The 19,477-nt window shown below is 45.1% G+C and overlaps 1 protein-coding gene across 1 annotated transcript; it reads left to right on the forward strand.

The window, feature by feature from the left end:
- Positions 1-43: 43 nt before the first annotated feature.
- On the forward strand, positions 44-18,551 carry LRP11 (LDL receptor related protein 11). The gene is made up of 7 exons (XM_083829984.1): positions 44-788; positions 5,954-6,117; positions 8,835-8,976; positions 11,076-11,201; positions 11,953-12,162; positions 16,653-16,754; positions 17,032-18,551. The coding sequence occupies exons 1-7, from the start codon at positions 59-61 to the stop codon at positions 17,184-17,186; spliced, it is 1,629 nt and encodes a 542-aa protein (XP_083686110.1). The 5' UTR covers positions 44-58; the 3' UTR covers positions 17,187-18,551.
- The last annotated feature ends 926 nt before the right edge of the window (positions 18,552-19,477 follow it).

Genomic DNA, 19,477 nt, shown 5'->3' on the forward strand with positions numbered 1-19,477 from the left:
AAACAAAAAAAAACCACGAAAACTCGTTTTTAACTCGAAGCACCATCTTCCCCACCCAATGCCCTGGCTGGGTTTCAGCCACCCCCCGCCGCCCGGGGCTGGGGGCGGGCCGTGCTCCGTGCCGTGCCGTGCCGAGCCGAGCCGTGCTGCGGGCGGCCCCTCCCGGCGGAGCTGTTCGGGCCGGCGGGTGCTGAGCGCCGCCGCTCCGCGCCTGGCAGCCGGGCGGGGCCGGCGGGGGGAGCCGGGCCCTCCGCCGCCGCCGCCGCCGCCTGGGGCCATGTCGGCGCTGGTGCTGGTGCTGCTGGCGGCGCTGGGCGGGCGGGCCGTGCTGCCGGGCGGGCGGTGCGCGGCGCCGCTGGCCGACCTGCGCTCGCAGATCTCGGGCGTGGAGTCGCTGCTGGAGGAGTTCCGCCGGCAGCTGCAGCAGGAGGAGCCGGGCCCGCCGGCGGCGGCGGCGGCGGCGGTGGCAGGAGGCGGCGGCGAGCGGTGCGGCGGCAGCGGCGGCTTCTCCGCCAGGCCCGACTCCATCATCCGCACCAAGGACTCCATCGCGGCCGGCGCCACCTTCCTGCGGGCCCCCGGCGGGGCGGCGGGCTGGCGGCAGTGCCTGGACGCCTGCTGCGCCGAGCCGCGCTGCACGCTGGCCGTGGTGCAGGCGCCCGGGCGGCCGCGGGCTGCGGATCTGGGCTGCTACCTCTTCAACTGCACCCACCGCGGCCGGCCCGTCTGCCGCTTCGCCCCGCACCGCGGCTACAGCACCTACAGCCGCCGGCCCGCAGCCCCGACGGGTAAGGGGCGGCGGGGAGCCCGCCGGGAGCCCGGGCCGCCCGGCCAAGATGGCTCCGCGCGGGGGGGAGCGGCCGCCATTTGCTGCCCCGCCGGGGGGGCGCCATTTGCTGCCCCGCCGCTGCGGCCGGGGGAAGCCCCGGAGAGGCCTCGGGGGGGGGGGTGAGGCGGCCCGGCAGGGACCGGGGGTATCGCGGAGCTGTCCGGCACGGAGCCGCACAGCAGCACAGGAGGCTCACGTCCTTCTGGAGCCGGGCCCGGGAAGAGAAGGGTGGCTCGCAGGTGGTCCTGAGGGAGCGTGGAGGCTCTGCAACCGCATCAAACGCTGCGGTTTGGTCAGCCCCCAGGCGTGTTTAAGTACAGCGTTGTCGAGGGCAAACAGCCATAAAGGTCTGTGCTTCAAAATATAGAGTCTGTTTCCTACAGATCCTGCCAGATGTGATCCAACGAGCTTACCTCTCCCACCTCCTGCAAGTGCCTTCGGTTGTTAAACAATTGCATCCTAATTCGGGTCTCAGTTTCATTACTTCTGTTGACCATATGCCCTAGACGCCCATTTTTTTAAATGTCTTTGTCTTCAGCACTTCACATTCTCCCCCAGTAAATTAATCTCCCGGCAACACAAGGAAAACCTGGTGGCGGTGAGAATGAGAACAGGGTGTCCAGGCGGCCTCTGCTGTTACTTGTTCCCTTGGCAGGGGAGAGAGACTTCAACCCTGATTCCCCTTCCAGTTCTGCCTAGGTTATGACAATGCCTGTGGGAAGCTCCTGGACATGAAAGAGAACAGGGGATCACTTTGTGGAAGAGTTTAGGTGCGTAACTATATTTTGCAAAGCGCCTGGATAGATGAACTAGAAAGTTAGAGGGAGGAATCTGTGGAAGTGAAGGTGAGGAAGGCTTAAGATGCCACAGAGACCCAAGGTACGACCTCAGCATTTGCAGCTGGGCGACTATTAGATCTGTGGTATTGTTAATGTAGCAACTTCTGGGTAATTCTGTCTTATAACCCTTAATGTATGCACTTGCAAGATAGAAGGCATAAGACCAGCTTTTAAATCAAAGTCACAGAGAATTAGGGATCTTTGAAAACCTTTGAAAATATCTTTGGATGTCCTTCATTGTTTTGAACTGCCTCAGTTCCATTAAAATCTGATCCTCGCATAGGGTGCAGTTAGAGACACGATAAAGATCACACTATCGTTGAAGTGATAATCCACCTGTTGGAAATCTTGAATTCCAAAGCTTTGCCTTTTTGGCAGCTTTCATGACTATCAGCACAGGGTTAGCAAGGCAATTTATGTTTCTAATCTGCAAATTGCTTTGTGTCCTGATGGGTTTATTTAAAAGTCTGCCTCGTGGGTAAGGGTGGTATCAGGAACAGGAGATTATGACTTCTTAATGCAATTAAACTGGAGATGAAGCAGAGCCACACAGGAGAATGAACTTTTATTCAAACATCTGTCAGCTTTGACATAAACCAGGAAAGATAAATCAGATTAAATTATTTTGCTGTCTGATGTCATGTTAGCTCTGCATTCTTGAATTACATCGAAAAATTAATCTGGACAACAATGCATAATAGGGCAGTGAGGATAGATCCTTTGTCCCTTATGTCGCCAGATGATCAAATTTGGGAAATTTAGGAAATAGCTTTGCATTTCGAGATTTTATGTTATGAGGGCATCACATTTTGCCTGTTCTTTTGGTTTTTTTTTCAGAGGACTGTGGTGTTGTGTCTACTTGTGTTTACTCTTTGATAATCCCAAACCAACATCGACCCATAAAGATGGTGTCCTTGTAATTCCAAAATATTTCTGAGCATTAGTATACAGTGATCTCTAGGGCATTTTGTTTGTGTTTATGTTAAGGATCTTCAGTAAGCCAAAAACAATTACATACCTAGTTCTAGAAGCAGGTAATGAGAGAGACGTATTCTTTAGATCATGTTCATCTCTGTGTACTGGAAAAGTCAGTGGTGTGATGAATTTTTGAGGCTCACCTTTCCATGGTAAATCAGAGCCCTGATTTTTCCTTCTTTTTACACTCCATTTGTGCTGTCTCAACTGTTGATTCACTTAGCACGTTCAGGCAGTTTGTGCAGCTTTAACAGTGGAAACCCACGTGCCAGTACTGAAAGAAGAGGTAAATCCTTTTTGCCTTTGTTCAGCAAATTTTAAAATTCCTGACATAGAAAGAGAAAGGCTTTGAATGCCTCACGAGAGATGTGTAATGTCCCATCTGTGATACGCTCTACTGGTGAGCAGTGAGGATTCAACGTTAAGGTAAACTGATACCAAAGAAAATTAGGCATCGGTAGTGAAATAACCTTTCAGAACAAAGCCCTCATTCAAACAACTAGCTGGCAGCTTCATTGCTGGCGGGCCAAGTCTGTAGGAAGGAGGAAGTAGAACAAATGAAGCCTGTCATGTTCCCCCCACTTAATAAGAAGGAGTTGCTTATAAAGTTATGGCTCATTTTGTAGCAAGCAGCTGGCTCCAGCATCTCAGTGTTGCCCTGGTGTATCAGTTTCATATTACTTACATTCAGTCTAAATAAAAGCTAGGAACAGAAGTTAAAAGATGCTTTACGAGCTTGATTTTCCTACTAACCTGTGGCTGACAGCCCTTTATTCCTGTGAACTGTGGTTGTAGATTGCTCCCAAGTATGCTTCCTTTCTTTTTTACACTGACTTCTTTAGAAGCATGCATTGTCCAGACTTGGGGCTATTTCACCACGTGAAGATAATCCATTCCCTTGCTCAAAACTTTGCTGTGGAAAAAGTCTTTAGCTCGTTAGGCTGACTCTTCCCATGCCAGATGTCTCTCTCAGGCCAGTTTTTTCTTTACAAGAGTAAAAGACGAGTTGATTTGCCATCAATTTACCTTTCTGGAAACATTCTGGTAGGTTACAAAGACATCGTGCCTTCATCCTGCGTTTTGACAGGAAGGAATCTGTGTGTTGCCTCAGCGCGAACTGGCCCAGCACAGCTCCTGCCAGGATAGCTCAGGCTGCTGCAGCGTAACGTTAGTCCAGGAAGAGAAAGCATCTTTATCACTTACGGTCCAGGGGAACTGGGGCTTGCCTCTGCCTTAGAGTTTGTGCAGGGAAGTGATCAAGTCATTTAAGGCAGATGGGTGACGTGCAACCACTTTCCAAGTTGGGAGGGGAAGAACGGGCTGTGCGGTTTCAGACCCAGGTCAGTGGAGTTCGTTAGCCTCTTTTTGACAGTGATGGGTAAAGTAAATGATCACGTAAAGACTGCACATAATTCATACCTACCCCGTAAGAGTTGTTCTGGCACCACAATGACAGTGTTTATTAACAGTATTTTTTTGCACCTAAATGGTGCTTTTTAAACATCCTGGGTTTTGAGAGCTGTGTATACACATTAGGCCAAGCTTCCTGTGCCAGCTGGATCAGTGGGAACTGTTTCAAACTTTCTATTATTAGATGCTGTTTTCAGTTACTTGTATGTTTTCCTGCGTTAAGGCATTTGCGTTGGAATTTTCTGTGTTTGGTTTCATAGGAGTGTCTTAGAGAAAAGGAACAAAGAGGAGGTCTGTCCTTCAGTCAGTGGTGAAAATGTGTGCCACTGCTCTGTTGAGTTCTGTGCCTTCAAGCAGGCTCTGGAAATGGGACGGGAGTGCATGAAAGGAAGACTCCCTATGCTGGTAGGAAGCACCTTGTCTTTCCTCATGAAGCTCTACCCAAACCAAGGGAAGTTACAGGCTGGGGCTGAGGAGATGCTTTTCAGAGCTGACAACCAATGCTCTGTGCATCTGCCATCTTGATTGAGCCTGCTGCATGCCCCGACCGCTGTATGTGCTTCCTCCTGGGATAAGGAAGGAAGATGTCTCCTGCAAATACTTAAGCACAAAACCTGTATTTTCAGTACATCTCAGTGCAGTTTGGAGAAACCGTAAGCTGTGTGGCATGTTTGCAGGGGGGCAGAAGGAAAGCAGAGATCAAGGAGCAGAAAGCACACTGCCACTTCAGAGTGCTAGGGATGTACCATGCCCAGAGAATGAATGATACCTGGGTGGGGAACTACAAAAAGATATATTCTTGTGGGTAAAACCGTCAGATGCTGACTTGCAGAACTGGATTTTATGCACTTCCTGAGTGATGCAGGGCAGATCACTTCTCACAGGTCATTTCACTTCAGCTACCATGCATTTTGTTAGCCTAACCTGAAAAACTTGTGCTCTGATTGGCAACAGTACTTAATACTCACAACGTTTTTCAATAAGAATTGTGTTTTGAATAAAAGGAAATGCCACAAATCTTAAACAGTCTGAAAACAAAGTTTTGGATGTCTTAAATTAGGTACTTACAATGGTACTTAAAAACTTGGTGCTCATTTCTCATCATTTATATCATGACATTGTTGAGCACCACTTCACCAGGACGTCAGCTTACGTTTAATAAGGTTTTCACTCCCATAAGGATGTATCATAACAAGAGACTAAGAGTGTGAAGTTATGCAGAGTGCTGCAAAAGGTGTGCAGTAACTGCCATATGAACATATATGTAATTTGTATTTAAATCAATTTTCCTTAATTCATATTAAAAAAAAAGAACACAACACTGATGCTAGCAGTCATGTTGCATTAGCAAAACATCCATGTACATAGGGAGGTTTCCTGTGCAATAGGCTTGCAGTGTAGGAGTTATTTCCTGGAGACAGCTCTGAATATTGAACAGTTAACTGAGTTAAAACATAGGTAGATATTACTTCATTTAAATAATGCACTATTGAACATGGTGTTTCTGGCATTTTTGAGCCTTCAGACAAACAGAAACATTATATTCTTGTCTCCATTCATGTTGTAGTTAGTAACACAAGTTCTTTTGCCTAGTGGAAGCTTAACTTTTGAAGAGCTTTTGTTTTTCAGCATGTGGTATGAGTTTGGACAGCAGCAGCATCCCAGCAGCATCTGACAGCACTTTCAGTTAACAGCTACAGACATGCTAAAGTGGTTTAACTGAATGGTCCCTAACTGAGACTTAAGACTATAGCTACTGAGTGCTGAGTAGTGTTTGTTCTCTTTGTCAGGAAGTTGCCCAGCTGTGAATCAGTAACTTAACCAAGAAAAATGTGTTTTATATAAGTAACCACCCAATTCCCTCTGATAAATAACTGAGCCTCTCTTTTTTTTATTGAAGAAGAAGAATATGATGAGCCTCCCCTGTGCAAGGCAGGACAAGATGTTGTGCTGCAGTCACCTGTCGACTGGGTGCTTTTGGATGGTAGAGAAAGTTCAGATGACCACGGAATTGTGCAGTATGAATGGACGTTGCTCCAGGGTGACTCAGCTGTTGAAATGAAGGTACACATGGAACCCCACACGTAGCCAGTTATTTGCAGATTGTTGTATTCATTGTAGCATGGGTTTAAATGTAGAGCTAATAATATTAAATGTATTCAAGTGGCTAGGCTAGCAAGACCAAAATGAGGATGACTGTACCACCTGAGCTTTTATTTCTTGTGTTTTTTAGAGTTCATATATATCCAGGATGGCGTGTAGCAGCCAGTAGCAAATACATAGATCCTAATATTCTACTGTATTTCAGCTCTGCTCTCTTTCCCTGTTGTTTGTGCTTACTGAACTCTGTTTTCAGCTTCTGTGATCCAGGCTAGAGACGCCTTAGTAATTCAATTACGGGAAATAATAATGTATTTTTACCAACAGCCTTCTGTCAGTGCTTACAGAGAAACTCCAAAGAAATGCATGATGTAGACCTTGTAAAACATCTCGAGATACTGTTTTATTATACCTGTACAATTTCTGCTGTAGTTGGGTTTCAACTTAACCATCAAGAGATTCTCCATCATACCTTTCTTTGTGGCTGCTATAAGAGCAGCAGAAATGTAAAGGAAAAATGTCTCAAACCCATAGAGTCTGCTGACAGTCTGTTCGTAGCCCTGTATTCAGGGCACACTGGGGATTGTAACTAGAGCAGGAGGGACATGTGAAAGGGGAGAGAGTGTATACCATAGATCTTACTGTTGCTCAGATGCTGCCGATGGTTGGAAAGAGTTTAAGCAGGACAGGATAAGCAATAGGAACAGTTCCAAATCCAAAAGCCCTGGCATGCCATTGTCACCATGAGCAGTACCAGACAGTTGCTGCTTATGCCCACTCAGCTCAGTAACATCAAACACAAATTGGACAAACTGCCAGTATCAGCAAAGTTATTCAAAATTTGTAATGACGGAACAAACTAGAGTGCTGTGTAACACAGAGAGGTGGCTGAATGTGTTGCAACCTGAAATTCTTATCCAGGAGATGGAAAAAACTAGCTGAGCAACTGGTTATTCTTCAGCCACCTGCAGGGTATTGTAAGCGATGTTTTCTTACGGAAGATCACCATGTCATAGTTAGGAAACATGCTGCTGGATGAACTCTTAAGAAGACAGTTTGGTTTCTCTGGTGTACAGCTACTGAAATTGAGGCTCAAGTAGTTTTTATTAACATTCTCCTTGCAGAAAATACAACAGGGGTATTCAAAAATAGTATTTTAGCCAAATGCAGCATACTGTTCATCTTCCACTGGAAGGTTCATGTCTTTGGAAGGCTTACTGCAGTCAGCCAACTCTGAATTACTTGAGATTGCATCGCAATTTGACACTGTTATATCAAAGACCACTGTGAGTTTATTCATTTAGTATTTTATCAACTTGAAAATCAGAAGGCCAAAAGGCTTTCATAAGGAGTGCGAACTGCATAATACATAGAAAAGTCTTGTGTGGTGCTTTAAGGATGGTCGCTAGATATTGTTAAAGTTCGTATGTTTACTTTTACTCAGATTCACTCAATAAGTTTGAGACCAGTTCTTAATTTAAACATGCAAAATTCACGTTCGTGTTGGTGATATCTTTATATTTGATAAATGAAAACAATTTTGACACAGGCTTGTGCTTAAATAGATACTTTTTCCTTGTGTTCAAATGAGCAGGGATTTCTCCCACAAATATGTATGCTGATGGTTTTCCATGGTAGTTTAATTTTTAGTAGAGTTAATAATTATGATTATTTGTACAGTCTTCATTTGCTATCCTTAGTGCTTTTGTTGCTATCCTGAAGTTAGTGGATTTCTTGTAATCTATTCTTAATAAACTGTACATGAATCCATAGCTGCAAGGGAAAATGAGATTGTGTTTATTTAAGATAAAAGGCAGCTGTTGCATTGCACGTACGTATCAAAAATAAACAGAAAGCTCAGGAGGGGAAAGACTGCTATAAAGATGTCTTATCGTATCGTAGAGGGAAGCCAGTGGAAATTTTTTGTTTCTGTTGTGACTGATTAGCTTAAGGATAATTTGCTTCTCGGATTTCTATCCACATGCTGTAGCTGCAAAGCTCTGGCCGTTGTAGGCAATTGTTGGTCTGGCTTGTTTATTTTTTTTTTAATGCTGATTATATGGAAAGTTACTATCTAGTCTGAGCCAAAGTTTGGAACAAAGGAGGTACACTAAGGGATCCTTAAGGGCAGAAGAGAGATAAAGAGGAAAGCACAGAGGTTGTCGGGAAGAATGCTGTGTTCTGAAGTCAGCGGTGCTTCTCTGGATGTGCACTGAGAAGAGAGTTGGACCCTGTGGTTCATGAGTTTTAAATTACATATTTGCTCTCCCAGTAGCCATGGTGAAGAAAGCAGATGTTTCTTAGATCATATTTAGTTCTGTAATACAACAAAGAATAAAACTCTGAAGTGTCATAGTCATTATCATGAGGTAATCAACAGAGTGATCAGATAACACTGCATTTGGATAAATACAAAAGGAAAGAAATTTCAGGTTAGGAAATTAACTTCCTTCCCAGAAGAGAAAAATGAATGTGAATACATAGTGAATACTAAGTGAATACACTTAGTAATAAAGCTAGGTCTAGGACTCTACTAACATATTTATTGAAAATTCCAGTTCTCTTAAGAGAAGTATTTAATCTGTACGAAAAGCATTGTGCAGAAATGATCTACCTAGTCCTAGAAATTAGGCAGATCCTTTATACCAGTCTGACTTTTTTCTCTCTTTTTCTTTTATCAGGTACCACAACCAGGAACGCTGAAGCTGTCTCACTTTCAGGAAGGCACATACATTTTCCAGCTAACCGTGACAGACACTGCTGGTCAGCGGAGCTCGGATAACGTCTCTGTGACCGTTCTTCCTATGGCTCATTCTGCAGTAGGTGAGAAGCTGAGTGCAGTCGTTGGCCATGTCATGCCCAGGGTATGCTGCTCAGAGCAAGGGGCTTGATGGAGACAGAAGTCTTACTCCCATTTCTATCATATTATCTCACTCATCTTCATTGTATAACAAAATCTCGTTCAGTTTTGATTTGCTGTTTCAAACTGAGGAAGCAAATACCATGTTTGTTAGAGCAATAATACCTAAAGTTTTTAAATGTTCATCCCTACGTTGCTAATAAGCAGGCAAGGTTGGAGAAATTAAATATTGCCATACACATCAGATACATCATAATTGCTCATTGTATAGTCAGATGGCTCATGGAACAGGACAGGGATTATGCTATAGGGAAGACCCAAGTAAAAGCAGTTAATAGTATGTATGACTCACGGACTAATAAAATTATTGCCTGCATCTGCAGTCTGCAAGGTGGGATGGTTTCTTGTTTTCATGCATTTAAGCCTTTCTGTGTAATATTTGTTAAACAGGGAAGCCTTATGTTACTGTGGCAACCAAAACTGGAACTGACCCATCATTTTTAAACTCTGAGCTTAAGAAACATGGAAAAAGCACAAAGGGTAGAAAGGAAGATGTCTGTGGCTGTCGGTTTTGGGCTCTTTAATGTAATAACTTTTAATTATGCTGTAATTAGCAAGCTGCTAATACAGGTCTGCTGTTTTGGCACAAAGTAAGGGGTAAACTGGCATCGTTACTGTGTTCAGCAGACCCAGTGAAAACTTGCTCTGCAGCAGTGCAGTATCACTATGTGAAAGGTTTGTCCCAGTGGCAATAAATGGACATTATATAAATCCACTTATGAGTCTGTTAATAATATCTGTATTCTAGTAACAGATGGTAGAATTGTATTCATTAATGTTTAATTCAGCTAAAGCAGCCGGAGAAGTTTGTTTATTTGTTGCTGTGGGCATCTGTGGTATTTCTTGGGTGGAGCATGTAGAGGATTTTGCTGCCTTTTTTCTTCTTCTCAATCCCCAAGTACCTTTGCAATTCAAGTGCTACTGCCATATAAATGAGAGCACAGTGCCTTAATGCTTACAGGACCTGTGCTATTATTAGGACTGAAGTTAATGAGATATATTTTCAAACTACAGTTTCGGGGGGGTTAAGCATACACTTGTGTTCCTGACATACTTTCATTAGCGTTGTTCAGCTTTAAAAATTGTTGTTCTGGTGCTTAGCAGTGTGACAACCAAAGGCTGTGATTTGCTTATGGAAATCGATTTGCTTTTACAACTTTACCCAAACAGTGAATTTGATAGCGCCTTACAAGCAATGAAATACACTGCTGGTGGAAGGAGAAAAGCGTGTTTGTAAACACTTGGTAATTACATGGTCAGAATGGGTTTCAGGAAAGCTTTTAGAATATAACTGCAGTTGTGAAACATCCAGGGATATCCTCCATTTCCAGAGGAATCTCAGTACTAAAGCAGGCAGCAGTCAATTCTCTCTGGTGAAGGTCACTTGTAGGACCTTGTGCTCAGTCCTGCCCTGGCAGGTGCTGTATCGGAGTCAATGGATTGTTCATGCAGACAAATGACAAGTACTCTTTTAGTATTTTAATTAGGTTACAGAAAACATGCGATAAGAGATTCCGTATAGCCCATAGGTGTGTGTGTGTAAGATAACTTACTGTCAGAAACACAGAATGAGTATGTAGTAGGAATTACATGATGGAGAAAGGCAGTTCCAACTACAGAGATCTCATTGAAATATTTTTCAGGACTGTCCTAGGTCTTCTAACCCTGTAAAAATCTCTTTTCAGCGTAGGCTGATGGAGATTAAAGCACTGCAGGGGTGCTGCATGGACTGTAGGGTGCTATAGCCTCCAGGTTGAGTGGTTTTGTAGTAAAGAGATTTCCAGAAGAGTGATAAGGGTGCAAGGAACAACGATTAGCTGTATTAGCTTCTCTGTCAATATAGCGTCATGTAGCTGGGCCTGGCCTTCCTTCAGCTTTGTCCATGGTCCTTCTTGCCATAGTGTGGTTTGGCATTTTCCTGGCTGCTGCAGATTTTAGTCATTGACTCAGTATTTACTGCTCCTATTTCTTTTTTGGTAATTTGGGAATTGTTTCTCAATAGCCTGTGTCGGGGTTTGCTCTCGCTACCAGTTTATCTGTGATGATGGCTGCTGCATCGACATCACATTTGCTTGCGATGGAGTGAAACAGTGCCCTGATGGCTCCGACGAAACTTTCTGCCAGAACCGTAAGTGCCCCCGGGACAACATAGATTGTGACAGTAACTGCAGACTGTACAACCAGAGGGAAATGATGCCCCTTTTGTGGCCTCTCCTCCTGTCAACAAGCAGCTTGCTCCCAGCATAGAACCATTCGTTGGTGTGTGGGAATGTTTCATGTCAGCATTGAGGAGATGCTCAGAAATCAATTCCGTTTTTTTCAAGGCGTATCAAAACTATCCGAAGTCCCTGAGTAACAGATTTTGAGTTACAGATCTCAACATTTACGAGATCAGTTCTTTACCTGCGTAGTGATTCTGGAGACAAGGACTCCTGTCTTGATCTGAAAGGGTGTCTCAGAGGTACACTTCAAAGTGCAGCTATGCACCTTACCGGAATCTGAAACACTGGAAATCTGGGGGTGTAGGGCAACCAGCTGATTCACCATTGCACTCTTAGTTTTCATTATTCGTCCTCAACGTGTGCCCATGCTCAGCAAAGTGAACAAAAATGATCAGAGGGTGAATTGGCATGGTGGCTAACCGCTCTGCCATTAACATTTCAGTTGCTGGATTTCATTTTAGGTATACTCTTGCTCAGTAGCTGAACAGTGGGCGATTGGTAACTTGCTATGTGTGTCGAACTCACATTTCATCATATGTCTGAACCGGGTAAACTTGGTTAGTCTACTTGAAGGCCCATGTTGCAGGGTTTTCTATCAGAATATTCTCATTCCTTTCAATCCTATATAAAAATTGATTTTTGTTTCTGTTAACATAGTCAGCCAAGGCCGGAAGACAGTGACTCACGCAGCCTTTGGCACTACTCAGCAAAGGACTGTAGGACTGACTGAAAATACAGATGAAAACTCTGCAGAAAACACCCTGAAAGCCACTGTCAGAAATCAGCCGCTCCTTCCACTGGATGCAGACATGTCTAACCAATCGCTTTCTCAGGGACCAAAGAAACAAAACAGCGGATTTGTGCCAGGTAAGAGCTGAAAAGCATCAGTTTGAATAAGTCATCCTGTCTTAAGGAAGAAAAGGTCTTTCACCTTAAACTGTCTTTTGGTGTCTGGCTAAGAGTAAACTTTTGTAAATGTAAAAAAAATGCAAAAGAAGCTTGCAATAGGTAAGTTACAATTAGGTAACGCTTTATAATTGTCAAGTCTGGTTCTTAGCAGCTGCAAAGAGAAAGTTAAAATGTAAAAGCACTAGGAAAAAAATGCAGTCTAAGGAACAGAGCATGCAGTGAGCTAAATAGAAACAGGTTCATCTGTGTAAGCTGATACATGGAAATCTTTATATTTACAGGGTTTTACCTTCAGTAGAACATAACGTAGTGTTCAACTTGAGTGAAAGCAATTGCATCTCTTCTGGTGCTAATTGATGACTTTTTTTCTTCCTTGAAGTAGTATCTTGATTATTACGGGCACTTTTTTCTGAATTGTATATTCAGAGCAGGAGAAGTCTTACATTGCTATAGAGTAGGCTCAGTCTTTGGTAACAAACAATCCCGAGTCCCTAAGTCATGTTCTCTGTACTGGCTGAAAGCCTGTTGTGAGTCAGTGTGTAGGGATGTTACAGGCAGCAGTCACCAAACATTGCCTTGGTAGAACTCCAGAAGCTGCAGTGAAATTGGTGTGCCTTTTAAGGCAGCCAAAGGTGTTTCCTGCTAGTGAATTAAAATGACCTGAAATGGCAGTTGAATGGCAACTGAATGAAAGCAAAACTGTGTTCACAGAGCTTAAAATGAGTGCAAGACCTCCTACTTCTATTTCTTCAGAGTTCAGACTGATTCTTGCTCCCCAGGATGCAGCTAATTATAAACACAGTTTTGTTTTCTTCTTACAAGAAAGCAGTGCTCAGTGCCCACTATTGACTCTCATAAAGAATACTTCCCTAGTTCACACTTCGATGGTTCTTCAGATTCTTGTATGTCATCTGTGGAGACCGCAAAGGGAGTGAAACAATGATCTTCAAGAATTCCACTGCCTCGGTGAATAAGTGGAAACTTATGGTAAAATCTTGTCTCAAATGTTTCCCCCTTTTCTGTCAGTGTAAAAGAACTCAGTGCTCCTTATCGGAATGAATTAGAACTCTGCAATCTGCCCCAAATCCACTCGGCTGTCATAGTTCTGAGTAACACCTGATACAGGGCTACCCAAACTACAGATCAGGTTGCCAAAAGCCATTGCAAACTCCAGTGGTAAGTCAGCTGCTGTGTCTTAAAAGCCATTGGGCTTGTGAATCCAGAAGTAAAACCAGAATTGAGGTCACCAAGCTTGGCCACCTATAATCAAAGATTATAATTGGAAGTGTAAGAGCGGCTCTTCTGTGTAGTCATTTTCAGTGTTTACCCTTTTGCACAGTGACTTGCTTGCACAGTTTTTGCTCTTAAAGTAGGCTTTTACCCAGCAGGTAAACAATAAAAGAAAAAAATATTATGAAACTTAGAAAAAATGGTGGGGCTTCAGTGATTAGTGCAGTACCAGAAGCAAAATACCAACAACTTTAATTTTAAACAAGCAAGATTTCCAGCTGACCATGCCTGTCTCCAATGAGTTTGACAAGGCTCAGCCAGAATTTAATTTCAGTTGAATGATACGTAAGGATTTACTTGTAGAACAGAAGAAGCCAGTAGCCCAATAGTTTAACCAAAAAAGCAGCAAACAGTTCAAGTTTTTAAGTAGTCTATGGATCAGTTCCAAAGAGGTGCATGTGGTGGGACATGAAGAGACACTAGGTACCTGGGCCTGAAGGGCAGCTGCCAAAAGCTCCATGAGCTTCTGTCTTCTCATGGAGATATTTAAAATCCGTAGAGGTCACACGCTGCCCATTAATGATTCACAGAGATGAAAAGAAGTTCAAGTTCTGCCCCACTGGCAAGCATCACAGTTGTTAGGGACCTGAGCTGACAGACATCTAACCCATTCCTAAAAATGCACCCAGATGCAATGAATTAAGTTTCTGTCCATCAGTGTCATCTCAAGGAGATCGCAGACCAAATTTAGTAATTAGGTGTTACAAAAATGCAATGACTTTTACTCTGTAAAACCATGTGCACATGGTTTATCTTGGATAACTGGTCCAGACAAAGGGAGAAGTCGATGGGACTTGCCAGCTCCCTGCTAGGATGTTTGACTTGGTTTAGAACAATGAGAGGGGAAAGCAGAGGACAAAACCCTTTCTTAGTGGTGAGAACACTCCCCTGGGCGTCCTGATTGCTGGTCCTTCCTCCAGGCATGTATGTGGGGTTTAGCCAGTGGTTACTGAAAGTAAGACAGCCACTGTGCTCACACACACTCTGAGGTTACCCTGCCTCACTTGGTAGCCTCGCCAGACCCATTGCTGGAAGGAGAATGACTTCGTTAGGAGAGACAGAAACAAGCAGCTCCGAGCAGCACACCCGGAAAAGTGTTCAGGAGAGCAGTAACTGCTGCACAAATTCCGGGGGCAGGTAAGCAGCACTGAACAGAAATCATAGCAGCAGCCTCAAAAGTTCAGCCATTCCAGTGGCTGAATCCTGTCCTGGGATGTATTCTTTCCTGTGACAGTACGCCAGACTTTGCACTGGTGCAGATTCAAAATAATAAGATACAAATTCAAGGTGCAGGCTGTTTGAAACTTGTACCTGGCCTAACAGGGAATCTATTAACAGTAAAGCAAAATAAAAAGTAACTGTTTGTGGACAATGGGTGAGCCTTGCTCTGCATGCACACCTTTCCAGTGGGGTTTCTCTACAGCAGCGTGACTCCAGGGGGACACCAGGTCCAACTTACAGACTACCCTGGGGGCTCAGTGCACGGAGTCTTTCGTTACAGCCTCATGATTTGCTTTTGTCCAAGCTAGAAGACCAAACGTTTTCTTCCGTAGCTGGGAGTGGATGCAGGAAGAGGAATTCAATGTCAGTAAAGGAGTCCTTTCCCCTTGCAGACATAACGGCAGAGTGAGGTAACCCAGACTGCATCTCCTGCAAAGGCCAGCGCAGCAGTTCTGCGTGGCTGCCTCCAGTGTGCCCTGGCATCATTTCCAGGGGCGTTCGCCAGCCAAAATGCATACCCTGGCGCTGCTGCCCTTGTAAATGAATACAACAAAAATACAGTGGCAGCAAAGCACACTGGAGTGAGCGATGGGCTAGTTCCTAAGCATCAGAAGCCATGTTAGCAACCACAGTGCTGTAGACAGGTGGCATTCATAAGCAGTCTGAAGATTTTCACTTCCCAGCGCAGCAAACTCGAATGTATAAATCACCGTAACAGCTTTGCATTCCCCTGGCACAGGGTCTGTGCCTCTCTCCGCACCAGCTGTTCTGCAGCACTGTTCGGGGATGGGATTACAACACTTGACTGAGTGCCCAAGCCTTAGTCATGTTCTCACTGTAGAGCCATCAACAGCAGTAGCTACTACTTAGAGCTGAAATCCAGGGTAACCGGAAAGGGCTATAAATTGCCATTTCCTAGGCACAGAATAGAAAATGAAGAAGGAGTCAAAATAAAACCAAGCCCACATAACATGCTTTAGTCTAATATTGTTAAAATTATTACCAGGCAGGCAAGAAGCCCGAATTTATCAAAGTTACATCTCCTCAGGGAAAAGGACCTCCTTTCTCCAACTTTCTAGAGTTACCTGACAAAACCTCACAGGTGAGCTTAGTACTCCAAGTCAAAGCAGCACCAGTGGGGTGAACTGATTTTTGTGAAGGCATTGGATTAAGCTGTCAGTCTTGCATTAAGTGGCCCCCATAGCTATCGGTGCAGGACTCCGGTGTGAGGGTAGGAGGAAGGAGTCCCAGCTGCATTACTCTTTGCTCTTGTGAAGCAAAACTGCAGTCGTCTGTGCTCACAGGGTGAACACTTCTGGGCAGCAAAGTGTGTGCGCTCTCCTCTTGTGTCATTACAAACAGTGCTCTGTTGTACCTTCTCTGCCACATGCAGCTGAAGTGCCTAAGTTACCATTTTTCAAATGTTTTCCCCACATACTTTCATGTCTTCCAAGTACTTAAGTTCTGCTCTTGTACGTGTCAGATAACGGGCAAAATTAAGGTAGCTTGGGCAGCCAACCTATGCATCTCCTGCTTTACAAGCTATAAGGGTGTAGATAACATAACTTGACATGGCCTCATTTTCAGCTATATATAACCACTTTAGTAATGTTTTAGCTCACATTGGTCTATATCCTGTCATGAAAGCTTTTAAGAGAGAAATTATATCAATTTTTTTTCAGTGGAAAGTGACCCCACGTGGGTTTGGTCGAGATGCACTGTGGTTTGTGATGCAAAAAATGAATTTACATTTTAGTATTGGTTTCGTATTATTTAAAAAAAATAAATTACACAATAAGAGTCAGCAGTTCTTAAACTGTTTTTTTTTTTTTTCTAAATTCAAGCGCTTTCATGTTATTTGATTTTAGTGTCCTGTGGATAAGACTTCCTGAGTTGCTGAACTGCAATATTCATTCGTCTTGCTTCATTTTATGCAGATAACAGTTCCTCAGGGAAAAAAACAGATGATAAAAATGGAAGTGGCGTAACTGTGCCGAAGAGAGATCAGCTTGGAGGTAGTCACCCAGTCCCAGAAACAGGTAAGACTGACTGTGTGAATTCATTTTGAATTATGCGGGAGTTTTTCAGTCAGGTAATACAGACCCAGATGCTGTCGTCGGGGATTGAACAGTGTGCTGCCGTATTCTGACCCGTTCGCAGCACGTGATCACGCAGTTTAATTTCTCAGTGCAAGTTTCTCCAAATATTAGCACCTAGCTGATAGACCAGCTGTGTTTTTAAAGAAAATGTTGAGGTTTTCTCTGCTGTTTTCCCACTGTATTAAATAAAGCATAACCTGTCTTAACCTCTCTGCAGGTGCTGTACTGCCTTTGGCCTTAGGCTTGGCCATCACTGCTCTACTGCTGCTTATGGTTGCTTGCAGACTGCGTTTAGTGAGACAGAAGCTTAAAAAAGCTCGACCCATTACATCTGAAGAGTCTGATTACCTCATCAACGGGATGTATCTCTGAAAATCAGATTTAGGTCTGTCGTTTTCTCCCCTGTCTCCTGTGTCCATGTACCTCTGCCTCTAAAAAAGGACCAAAGTCTTTAGTTAAGTTTCAAATGTAGAAGCCTCCAAGGTGAGGAACGCGTTCTCCCCCTTTGATGAAGAAGTAAAGATGTGGGTGGGTGCCCACGTTCACAAACTCAGAAGCCTTCAGGCTCCGGCGGGCGGCTCCGGCTTACCCTGTAGAAGACGCCGCCAGGTGGAGAACCCCCCGGGGACGTGGGGGTGCCCTCGCCCTCCCCGCAGCAGCCGGGCCCCAGGGCCCTGTGCCGGGGCAGCCAAGGCAGCAGGTCCCCGTGGCGCTGGCCGGGGCGTAGAGGGCAGCTCGTCACCGCCCTGCTGCCACCAGCGTGCTCCACGCTGGGTACGGGGAGGCGCCAGACCAGCGTGACTGTGCTGTCCGGCAGAGACCGGTCTCTGCGCTTCCCACCCGATGCACAGGGAGCGTTTTCATGAAATAATTTTGTCTTGCTTTGTTAATTAAAAGCAATCGCCATCTAAGCACCAGCTTTTGTAACGGAATTTGGGATTTAAGGAACAGACCGTATTTTTCATTCGTAGTTTAAACCTCTGTGCAGCTAACAGAGCCACGCTTACTGAAGTGAAAACACAAGTAGAGGATGAGTTTGGACTTCAGTGTCCAGCGGCTGTTGTGTGAGATCCCAGAGCTGCATCTCTCCCCGGAGCTCGTGGCTTGCTCAGCCTTTTCCACCCCCAGCTCCACGCACTTCACCTTGCGAAAGAGCAGCAGGCTGCAGCTTTTCTCTGACACCAGCCCCAGCTTAGCTAGCGGTGGCCGGATTTGTGGTGTTGGGAGTTCTGTCGGGGTGAAAACCAAAGTTAGTCGTAGCCAAACAGGCACGGTCAGCGTGACCGCTGCCTCTAGCGAGCGGTTGAACCCTGCCCCTGCTTCCCCGGAGCCTGGGAGCCGTGCTGGTTAAAACTCTTAGCTCCCTGCAAAGCTTGAAAGCTTCAGCGACGTGTCCCCACCCCAGCAAAATTCTCCTAGAATTAGAGCAAGTAATTGATATGTGTGAGTGAACTTCAGATGTGTTAACAGTAAACTGTGTACAGTACATGTTATATATACATACATATAGACGCCCTGCTGTCTATCTCGTTTGGCTGTCCGAGGATGTCGCATTCATCATGGGTCCCAATGAAGCCAGAGGCAGGTGAGGCATGCATCTTTTTGTATGTCGTCTTTTGTACTTCAGTAACTCCAAGTCAACAAGAATCTTGCCATGGTATACAGATAGCTCTTTGAGTTGCTTGGTCTTGTTTAATTTATGTAAAATAGCTCTAATAAACCTATTTTATTCTTACATCTCCTGCATTGCATTTATTTTCAGCTACCAGTGAAGTGCTGTGTAACATTCCTCTCAACAGGTAGGAAGGCCCGTGGCAGCGTATAAAACAGGCACCACAAAAGGGCCTTAGAAAAAGGTGGGATGTGTACAGTGGGGGGGAGTTGCAGAGACATTTATTTGCAGGAGGACTGAGAAGAAGAGGGCCAGAGCTCCCGTCTTCCCCCATCACCTGTCTCAAGAGCAGGACTCGAGCTGAGCACCAAGCAGGAGCGGAGGTGGCTGTGGCCCGGCTCCATGCTGGCAGTGCTGCTTGCCAGGGCCCTCCCGCCGCGTTGGGCAAAGCCTGGCTGGTTGTACTGCAGCGTTTCCTGGCGCCCAGGAGCCTTCCTCCTGGTACTCGCCGGTTCCAACTCGAGAGCACAGCCTCTCGTCCGTCACAGCCTGCAGCGGGCACGGCGCGTAGCACAAGCCCCAAATGACTGCTTCATAAAGCTACAGCTTCTACAGCCTTCTAGAGGGGATGCGCTGCCCATCTGCTAGGGGTATGTCCCCCATTATTGAAAAATCATTGCTTTTGCTTTATTTGGGGTTTAAACAGCTACTCCTTCACCATCTCCCCGTAGCAGCAAGACAAGCAGTTTTTCCTCACCTTGCACGTACTGCTCCTATTACCAAAATCCCCGAGAGCAGACATAGCGCAGGACAAAGCTATCAGTATGCTGCAGGTGTCAGTCTTCCCAGAGACTTTCCTTTCTACATGGTGACATCTGCTGCCATGCAGACCAGCACACTAAAGGAACTGGGAACTCCACAGCTAGACTGAAATTTAAACAAGGGTTGCACCTCGCCAGGAAGCGTGGGCACCCTCAGCTAGATTAAGAGCAAGACGAAGTTGGCAAAGTATGAGATTGCCTCAGCAGCTGCTGGAATTCATACGCACCTC

Source organism: Anser anser, assembly GCF_964211835.1.
Source record: "Anser anser genome assembly, chromosome: 3".
Lineage (NCBI taxonomy): Eukaryota > Metazoa > Chordata > Aves > Anseriformes > Anatidae > Anser > Anser anser.

What these genes read in the sequence shown, in the direction of transcription:
- LRP11 (XM_083829984.1), top strand. Translation starts at nt 59, where the DNA reads ATGCCCTGGCTGGGTTTCAGCCACCCCCCGCCGCCCGGGGCTGGGGGC. An exon ending in TATGGCTCATTCTGCAGTAG is followed by an intron (nt 8,977 to 11,075) that starts GTGAGAAGCTGA and finishes GTTTCTCAATAG; the next exon opens with CCTGTGTCGGGGTTTGCTCT. An exon ending in CGAAACTTTCTGCCAGAACC is followed by an intron (nt 11,202 to 11,952) that starts GTAAGTGCCCCC and finishes CTGTTAACATAG; the next exon opens with TCAGCCAAGGCCGGAAGACA.